This window comes from Nansenia antarctica, assembly GCF_963989245.1.
Source record: "Nansenia antarctica genome assembly, chromosome: 18".
Classification (NCBI taxonomy): Eukaryota; Metazoa; Chordata; class Actinopteri; order Argentiniformes; family Microstomatidae; genus Nansenia; species Nansenia antarctica.
The window spans coordinates 13,855,543-13,865,870 of record NC_137691.1 but is presented as its reverse complement, the minus strand read 5'-3'; the positions used below and the strand labels follow the sequence as shown (position 1 = coordinate 13,865,870).

The following is a 10,328-nucleotide window of genomic DNA, read 5'->3' as shown; positions in this document are numbered from 1 at the left end:
CATACACACACATGCACACCCACACACACACACAGGCACACACACACAGCACATACACACACACAGGCACACACACACAAACACATACACACATACTGTATACAGAACCCCCTAGGCAGCCCTTGTCTCTCCTCCTCTCCCTCGCTCTTTGGATCCGGTGGTGAATCACAGCGCTGTCTTAATCTAGAGGACCAGGAAAGTGACTAACGCTCCTCTCAGAGCATTAAAGAACCCTGAAATCCTCCCACTCTACTCCCGCATATCATTCATGAACACCTGATTGATCAACCCGCCTTCTTAACGAGCCCTACACACCGTGGTGGAGAGAGTCATAAAACCCACCGATGTTTACGACCCATATGTGCTAATGATCCATGCTCCAATTCTGGACCACAGTGCTTCTTCAAATAACTCTCCCTGCCCATTTTTACCCTGCGTACCCGTTCGTGGAAATAGACGTTTACCAGGTGCTGTTACTGCATTTGTTGTGTTAGGATTGTGGCTGCCTGCCGACCAGCCAATATCCACTGCGGTAATCCCGAGGCCTAAAGGATCTCGGTCCATGTCAATTACCGCGGGTATGCGTTCTGAACCTGGTTTCTGTGTATGGGGGGGCTTTGACAACAGCTGCTCCCTCTAACCTTCATTTTAAAATGCGACGGCATTCTCTCTCTGGAAAGCCGAGATGCCACATCGACCCCTCTCTCTCTCTCTCTCTCTCTCTCTCTCTCTCTCTCTCTCTCTCTCTCTCTCTCTCTCTCTCTCTCTCTTCTCTCTCTCTCTCTCTCTCTCTCTCACAGAAGTGTTGTCAGAGCACCGCTGTCACACACAGCTCTCTGTCTCTCTCTCTCTCTCTCTCTCCCCCTCTCACTGCCCTTTCTCTCTCTCTCTCTCTCTCTCTCTCTCTTTCTCTTCTCCCCTCTCACTGGTTCCCCCCTTTCTCTCTTTCTCTCTCCTTCCCCTCCCTCCCTCTCTCTCTCTCTCTCTCCTTGCCTGGCTCTCTCTGTCGCCCTGTTCTGACACCCCCCCCCCCCCGGCCCCTCAACCTCTTCTCTGTCACTTCAAACAGGCCTCTCTCACTGGAGCTCTCAGATCCTTACAAACTCCTTGTGCATACTCTCAGGAAGTGTTGGAAGAGGAAGTGGTTTCCTCTGTGTGTGTGTGTGTGTGTGCGTGCGTGCGTGCGTGCGTGCGTGCGTGTGCGTGTGCGTGCGTGCGTGCGTGCGTGTGTGTGTGTGTGTGTGCGTGTGCGTGTGCGTGTGCGTGTGCGTGTGCGTGTGCGTGTGGTGTGTGTGCGTGCGTGCGTGTGTGTGTGTGTGTGTGCGCGCGTGCGTGTGTGTGTGCGCGCCCACCCGCCTGCTTGCTCTTACCCCTGGAAGCGGTTTCTCAAATTCCCAGGTCTCATTGCATATTCATGCGCCTTCAACAACTGAACCCTTGTTGAAAGGTTTAAGCTCTCACGTCCTCATGCGCTTATTCAGGGTGAGATATACGGCTGGTGACCTTTGACCCCCTAGCGCTCAGTCAGAAGGAGAGGGCCTGGGGTGCCGGGGGCCTGGTGTCCTCACCTCCAGACCCCGGGGTAAACACGGCTCTGCTGCCCCGGACACTTCTACCCTGCATCACTGCCATGACCTTCCACTCTGGTGCTCTTCTTTCTCTCTCTCTCCTCCTCCTCCTCTCTCTCTCTCTCTCTCTCTCTCTCTCTCTCTCTCTCTCTCTCCTCCTCCTCTCTATCTCTCTTCCTCTCTCTCTATTCCCCTCTCTCCCTCTCTCTCTCTCTCTCTCTTTTTCCCCCCTCTCTCTCTCTTTCTCTCTCACACACACACACACACACACACGTACACTCCCTCTCTTCTCTGATTAATGGCCAATGTGTGTGACTAAACTGCCATGCCCTGGTTGCTGCCTGCAGTGGTTCCCTCAGAGAGAGAGAGAGAGAGAGAGAGAGAGAGAGAGAGAGAGAGAGAGAGAGATGAATGAGAGGAGGATGAATGGTGGATGAATGGTGGTGAGGTATGCTCTGCACGGCGGGAGGTAATGAATCGGTGTGTCTGCCTGCAATGAGGCCTAGTCAGCAGGAGGGAGGGAGGTGATCAGTCTTTCAGCGCCGAGGTGCGACTCGTCCAGCGCCCGGGCCTCTGATAGCAGGAAGCAGACGGAGAGAGAGAGAGAGATGGAGGGAGGGAAGGAAGAGGGAAAAAAAGAAACGAAAAGTGTTTGTGTGTGTGTGTGTGTGTGTTCTGTGTGTGTGTGTGTGTGTGTGTGTGTGTTTCTGTTTGTGTTTTGTGTGTGTGTGTGTGTGTGTGTCTCTACTTGTGTGTGTGTGTGTGTGTGTGTGTGTGTGTGTGTGTTCTGTGTCCCTGTGTGTGTGTGTGTGTGTGGGTTCACATTCCTAGGGGAATCCACTCCCTCCCTGTTCCCTTCTTCTTCTCTGTACACACCACCACCAACACACTCCCGGAGCTCTGCCACCAAGGGGGGGGGGGGGGGGGTTCATCATTCTCACTTTACTTCTCCGCTAATTATCATTATCATTACGGGGGGGATAATTACCATTTCACTGCCTCACACCCATGTAGGGCTGCTGAGCCGCGGAAGTTGGTAGAAGGTTATCAATGCCAGCGCCGATGCAGCAGCCTCATCTGCCTAATTATACCATTTGGGCTTTGTGATACTGAATGGGAGTGTGGAATGTGCCTATTATGCCTGGCTGGCGCATGTATCGGGTTTTTGAGTCGAGGCGAGATTGGGTAGGGCCTCCTAAAATAAATTGCCACATGAGGAACCTGTTAATTAAAAGCTGTGGTTCTTCCTTCTTCTGGAATATAAATCAGAGGGAAATCCAGGAGGAGGTTACGAAAGGCGAGGAGTCGAAAAGGAAATGTCCTGCGCACACGCTGGTAGCGAGCGAGCAAGCACTCTCTCTCTCTCTCTCTACTCTACTCTCCCTCTCTCTCTCTCTCTACTCTCTCTCTACTCTCTCTCTCCCTCTCTCTCTCTCTCTCTCTCTCTCTCTCTCTCTGTTTCTCTCTCTTTCTCTGTTTATCTCTCTGTTTATCTCTCTGTCTCTCCTTTCTCTCTCTCTCTGTTTCTCTCTCTACTCTCTCTCTGTCTTTCTCTCTCTGTCTCTCTCTCTCTCACTCTCTCTACTCTCTCTCTCTCTCTCTTTCTCTAGAGTGAGGATGTGATTTAATGCGGGAATCAGGAATCAGAGGATCAGGATCGCTCTCGTTTTCCCACATTTTTAACAGAGCACTTTTCCTTTCGTTGTGTGCCTTGGATTTATGGGAGTAATCTTTGAGACTGACTTCAGACCTATAATCACCAATGACTTACTCACTGCAGCAGTTAGCAGCCTGACTATGACTTGGGGCCTGGGGAGTTATACAGCCTTCTCACACACACACACACACACACACACACACAGACACACACACACGCTCACACACACACACACACACACACACACACACACAGCAGAGAGAGTTATACACCCTTTAGGAGTTGCAGATGACGGCTTAGCTGCCATCTGATGAATGTCCCCTCCATCTGCTGCAGCTCAACACTGAGGCTAGGCTAACAAGCACAGAGAAGTCATTAGTCCTGGGGAGGGAGAGAGAGAGGGAGGGAGGGAGGGGGGGGAGAGAGAGAGAGAGAGAGGGAGGGAGGGGAGAGAGAGAGAGGGAAAGAGAGGGGTGTAAAGAGAGAGAGAGAGAGAGAGAGAGAGGGGGGGTTGGATGAGGGGAGGGAGAGGTGGGTGTGTGAGAGAGAAAGAGAGAGGGGAGAGAGAGAGAGAGAGAGAGAGAGAGAGAGAGAGAGAGGGGGGGGGGGCTGGATGAGCGGAGTGAGAGGGAGATGTGGGTGTGTGAGAGAGAAAGAGAGGGGGGAGAGAGAGAGGGGGAAAGAAAGAGATGTAGAGAGAGAGAGGGGGAAAGAAAGGGGTGGAGAGAGAGAGAGAGAGAGAGAGAGAGAGAGGGGGGGGGGGCTGGATGAGGGGAGTGAGAGGGAGATGTGGGTGTGTGAGAGAGAAAGAGAGGGGGGGAGAGAGAGAGAGAGAGAGGGTGGAGACAGAGGGGGGGGGGGTGGGGGGGGCAGAGTTCTGACTGACAGCCCCTGGCCAGACCAGTGGAATGTCACTGGAGGTTGGACCTCATGACAAACAGGAGACATATTCTCTTTGACCCCAATTACCAGAGGTGTTCCCTTCCACGGGTTAATCCTGCGCCTACGGAGCGGCCCCTCTCGCCCCCTCTCGCCCCCTCTCGCCCCTCTCTCCCTCCTACCCCAGGAGATTTGCTGCTTTTCCAGCCCCCGCTGCCCTGCTTGCCCCTTCACCCCCCCCCCCTCCCCAAACGAGGCTGTGGAGACATGTGTCAGTAGAGTGTGTGGGAGGGGGGGGGGGGGGGGGGGGTTTGGGGGGGTTGGGTGTGAGGTTGGGGTGCAAAGAGACAATAATGTACTATTTGTTTCCTCTTCTTCTTCTAAAGAATTATTATGGCTGACATCAATGTACTGTACACAGTTGCTACTGCTAAGTACTGCTAAGTCCGTTGACCGTCCTCTCCCTCTCTCTCTTCCTCCCCCTCTCTCCCTCCCTCTTCCTCCCCCTCTCTCCCTCTTCCTCCCTCTCTCTCCCTCCCTCTCTCTCTCCCTCTCTCCCTCCCTCTCTTCCCTCTCCCTCTCTCCCCCTCTCTCTCTCCCTCTCCCTCTCCCTCTCTCTCCCTCTCCCTCTCTCCCCCTCTCTCTCTCCCTCTCCCTCTCCCTCTTCCTCCCCCTCTCCCTCTCCCTCTCCCTCTTCCTCCCCTCTCTCCCTCTCCCTCTTCCTCCCTCTCTCTCCCTCCCTCTCTTCCCTCCACAGAGACACTGATGGACTCCACCACAGCCACGGCGGAGTTGGGGTGGACGGTCTACCCCGTGTCTGGGTCCAGTGACAACAGCGTGAGTGACTTCTCCACCTAAGCTTCTGTTGCTTTTTCAATAAAGACTTCACCTTTTTAATTCCCATCTCTTTGACTTCCCTCCCCACGCGAATTCTGTTCGGTTAAATCGGCTGTTATGTTGTATGATTAATGCTAATGCTAATCATGCTATATGAACGATGTGTCATCGTATCGTTACGTTGCCATGGACATCAGGAGAAGTTGTGACAGCAGCTGGTGAAACCGGGAACAAGTCGGCAACTGACGGACCGTTCAGACTTTTATTCTGAAAAATGAAAATAAATGTCAACATTGTTGAAAATCAATGACACACTCTCTAGTCAAGCCAAAACATTGCAATGCAATGGATTCGGTGAGTAATCCTCACTACTACCTAGTTAGTGTAGAGTAGTGGAGATTACTCACCGAATCCATTGCATTGCAATGTTTCGGCTTGACTAGCGAGTGTGTCGTTGAAATGTATTTACATTTTTCTGAATAAAAGTCTCAATTTTGATTGGTTGGCGACTAGTTCCCGGTTTCACCAGCTGCTGTCACGATAAATATTTGTAGATAACGTCATGGCGACCGGCCTGCCGAGGCCTTCGTAATGAGGGGTGTTCCTCTCCAGGGTTTGGTGTTTAAACCAAGCTAATCTGGGAATCAGCTCTAATGGTACTGACAGGAGTGCTGGTCGTGTTTTGATTGGTCTCACTTAAAGGTGAAAGGTCATCTATGATTCTCCCTGGTGAGCCAGATCTGCACATGAAAAACGTCTGTAAACCCCGGAAGGAACCAGGCTTTTATAAGGAGGAATCACGCTAATCCAAGTGTAATATTGCGGGCTTTAGGGCTTCCTCTGAAAAAATACAGAACAAATCCACAGTAGCAAGCTTTTGAAAAGTATATATTTTTATTTTTATTCACCCGCTTTCCCCTCTACTGTGTCCCTAAAAACGTATATTGCCCCCCTTATACTGTTTCTCTGTTTCTCCAAAAACAAAACAAAAAAAAGGTTTAGAAGAAGATGATAGAAGAAGGTTTTTCCTTCTATCAGTGGCCCCGGGCCTGAGCTGGATTACTCTTCCTGCTACGACTGGTGGATTGATGATTCACTTGCTTAGTATTCAAATGTATTGATTGTAAGTCGCTTTGGAATAAGGCGTCTGCTAAATGCCAAAAATGTAAATGTAAATGTTATTTTTCTTCTTCTTCTTCTTCTTCTTCTTCTTCGCAGAGGAGAGGTTGTGTTAGACCTCAAGAACTCGACTTCTGTTTCTCTCTCAGTAGCCCAGTAGCTCCACAGAGACTAATAGAGTTTTCGGTGCCCTTATATATGTCTTTATATGTAAAGACTTCTCCGCTTGGGTAGGTTTTCCTCGAATTAACGGTCTCCTCTTTCTCCACCCTGACCCCATCTGCCCCCGCTGTGTCACCCCCGCCGACCTTACCCACGTCATGCTACAATCGTAAATGTAAAAAAAAAAAGAAATACTTGTGTTCATACAGCACGCGAGGCGTGGGTCCATGTGTTATACACAGCTCCAGCAGAGTTCGACGCACAGTATTTCCACGCCGTGTGCCAAGACACGGCTTCCAACGAGCCACCCGCAAGCCTAGCCCTTCTCCGGGCTCCGCCAGCCCAAACCTCCAACCTCAACCTCCCTCACATTGTATCCCCCCCCCGCCCCCCCACCACACCACACCATACCATACCATCCACACTCCCCAGAACGGCTCCAAAACAGAGACAAATATGTTGTAGACTTATTTGCTGGTGCGTTTCAGAAAACCACTCCCCTATTTTATTCAATTATTTATGCTTCTGTGGTCTGTATCCCGAGCTGGTTTGAATTATACTCTGTCATGCCTCTGCGTCTATAAGCATGAAAAAAACAGAGAGAGAGAGAGAGAGAGAGAGAGAGAGAGAAGGAAGGAGGAAGAAAAATCCCCCTTTCAACAGTCCAGCGGTGCGACTTCAAAGTTGTCTCCGAAAATAATTCCTCGCAACATCATCGCCAACTCAACCTGAGGGTGTTCTGTCTCCTCTCTGCTAATTCTTACAATCAACGTCAAAGAACAAAGCGTACTGGTGTCTTCCTCTCTCCTCTCCTCTCCTCTCCTCTCCTCTCCTCTCCTCTCCTCTCCTCCTGGTTCTGGTTCTGGTTCCAATCTAAACACTCGCAGCCCCTCCAGTTCACCCCCTAACAAGGTTCGGGTCTCTTACAGGACGTTTGCATCACGTCTCTCCTTTAATCTTTTTCAAAATTGTAATTTATTTTAGCCAAACAACCACAAAATGGAGGTATAAATAATACGCGGAAACCTCAGACTGAAAAATCAAACATTCAAGACGGTTATGATTATGATGAATAAGCCGGCCTTGTTTCGTCGCGTTCGTCTGCCTTGGCGTTTTCAGGGTCTCTCTACATCAAAGACGAGGCCCTGTCTGCTTTTGAGCGCTTCATATTATGGGGTGTTTGACAGACAGATAATAGAGTTGTCTATTCTGGCAGCTTTCAAAGTTTCAATGTCAGGGATTCACTGATATATAATCAAACTGTTTCCGCCTCAGACTAAACATTAATGCTGTATGCCCTTTCCTTGTTTGACAGTCCTCTATTTCTTTCCACTTATGAATTCAAAATTAGCCTTATTTCATTCCCATATCCTTTTCCACTGTGCGTGTGTGGAATACTGGGGAGGCTGGTGGAGGCAAATATTGAAGGACAACCTTCTCTCTCTTAGCAATGGTTCCATTCCTCATTCCATTCCATGCATGACACTGAGCCTGTCCTCCGATGCCTACTATCCCCACCATCCTCCCCTGTTGGACTACGAGGAGAGCTAGGCCTCTGAATTTGTCAGATACTCTGTATACGTTGGCCTTATCGGACAAAGGCATAGGAGTTTTATGGGGATTCTGTATGCGGGAACTGTCTCTCAATGAGCAACAGACACACACACACACCACCATGCTGTGTCTGGTCATGGTGCTGGGAATACAAGACATGCACTCCCGCACACACGCTTTACCTACCATGAGATTTAATGTCAATATAAATATGACTGTGAAAAGGAAACTGACAAAGAAATGACACATTACAGTACGTTGTGAAGGCTAGCGGGGGGGAGATATGTCTGCCCTCGTCTGTCCCCTGTAGACCCACACAACAGGTGTGGCGACTGAACTTTCGCTCTCTATAACAGCGAGAGGTGCTTTACAGTAGCTATTGTCTTACACACACATGCATGGCTTCACCGGCTTAGCTCCGGGATCAGTAACATTCAGCACAGCACCACGCCACACCAGCAGTTGCCTTTCACTACTCAGTATAGCTTTATGAAATATATCCTACGTGTAACAGGATAGGCTGTGACACAATGGAAATGCTGAAAGCGCCAGCGCCATTTTCTCGTAAACGGCTTATTTTTTCTTTCTTTTTTTGTAACGTTTTTTTGTGATTACCGATCAATCAAAGATAGAACATCTGATGGCGCCTAAAGAATGTGTCAAAAAATGGAAACGCCTAAAGCGCAAGTGCCAGTTCTGTTAGATGGTTTCCGTTTAGTTTTGGGGGGGGATTATTGCAAAAAAAACAAAAAAAACTGATAAATAGATACTATAGAACATCTGATTTGAACCGCACACATCAAAGTCAGTTATTTCACCTTCATTTGAAGAATGTTGGCGAAGACGTTGAAGCATTTCGTTCGTTCCAGGAATTGAAGGTTGATCGCTGTTAAAACTTACCATTATGGCGAAACATGAATCATAAATCGACTTTTATGGCCGTGGTTTCTGCCAGGTGTGCTCATCCTATCTACAGTCAGACTGTCTCTTCACCTCCTTTTATTGCCTAAAATAACAGGTTGATAATAACAAGTTTCAGCTGAGCTGAACAGGAAACATGCTCGAGCTCACGTCTTGATAAAGGTCACGGAACGAACCGTCGACAATAAACCCGCTAAAGCTCTTAAGCGGGAGTACTTATTTTACAATGAACATCCTCATCATTGCCTGCAGTCAGGCTTTGAGAACGGAAATGTATTATGATTAAGATTCCATGGTGTATTTAATGTAGTATTTACCCACACTAGAGTATTATATCATAAAGGTCTGATGTGTTGTGGGTAGTGAGGAGGAGGAGGAGGAGGAAGAGCACAGGGGAAGAGTCGAGAGCAGGAGGAAGGGTGGATGTGAAGTAAGCGAAGAAGCGGAGGAGGGAGGGGTTAAGTGGTCAGTGTTCTCCTAAGTGGAACTGAGAGGCATGTCAACACCAGGTCAGAGTGTGTGACCTCTCAGTGGAGCTTCAGTAGAAGGTTGTCAGCAGGCAGGACTCATTACAGTAGAAAACACACATATACACGCATGCACACGTACACCCGCATGCACGCACACACACACAACACACACCCACACATATACTTGCGGTATACTTTACTGAGGAGCATAATGATGTGGCATATGTGTTAGCCTGGGGGCTTAGCACGAAGGACCATGTTAGACAAGCAGTCAATCAAACTTTATTCGTTTTGCGCATTTCATGGATGCAATTAAATGCGCAAAGATCACACGCGAAGATACAAACAATTAAAACAAGGCACAGTACAGTATGGAAAAGAACAATAAAAACAAAAGGTCTTCACTATAAGTATTATAGACCTAAAGTAAATAGTAAGAAGTAAGAAACTACGAGGGGTGGCCTGGGGTGGTCCAGTGGTCAGGCACCGCGGTCTACAGTGCACACATACTATGCCCATGTCGGCATGGGTTCGAATCCGGCCCATGCCCTGTTGACATGCCCTCTCTCCCTTCTTCTCCTTACTTTCCTGTCTGTCTTCACTATGCCTGTCCAATAAAATGAAAAATATGAGTGGGACTGCCCCACTCAGAAAAAATAACTTAAAAAACAACAAAAATAAGAAACTACGAGGGATTGAGACGCGGTCCATTAATTCAGGAAATGGTTTGTGTGACCTCAGGACAGTGTGGTGGTGGTCCAGTGGTCTAGCGCCGCGGTCTACAGTGCACACATTATGCAATATTCAAATCCGGCCCATGCCCTGCTAACATGCCCTCTCTCTCCCTTCTTCTCCTTACTTTCCTGTCTGTCTTCACTACATCCGTCCAATAAAATGAAAAATATGAGTGGGATTGCCCTACTCAGAAAATTACTTTCAAAATAAAAACATGTGGGGGAATTACCGAATACCAGGGTAGGAAAGGATAAAGCGTACAGTATCAACAGTGTCAAAAGTTTAGACACACCTTCCCATTCAATGGTTTTCTTTATTTTTTTATTTTTTTATACATTGTAGATTAATACTGAAGAAATCCAAACTATGAAAGAACATAATGGAATTATGTAGTAAACAAAAAAGTGTTAAACAAACCAGAATATG

At 48.6% G+C, this 10,328-nt stretch overlaps 1 protein-coding gene across 2 annotated transcripts in view; it reads left to right on the top strand.

Annotated features, from left to right (window-relative positions):
• The window catches only part of ephb2b (eph receptor B2b), a gene marked incomplete at both ends in the record, with an annotated part of 167,951 nt that overhangs the window by 64,616 nt on the left and 93,007 nt on the right, over window positions 1-10,328 (top strand). Inside the window, one exon of one of the 2 annotated variants that reach the window (XM_080548372.1) lies at window positions 4,862-4,941. In XM_080548372.1, the coding sequence (XP_080404498.1) occupies window positions 4,862-4,941 (80 nt within the window). The remainder of the gene's footprint in view (window positions 1-4,861; window positions 4,942-10,328) is intronic. The other variant, XM_080548371.1, reaches the window with a different exon arrangement.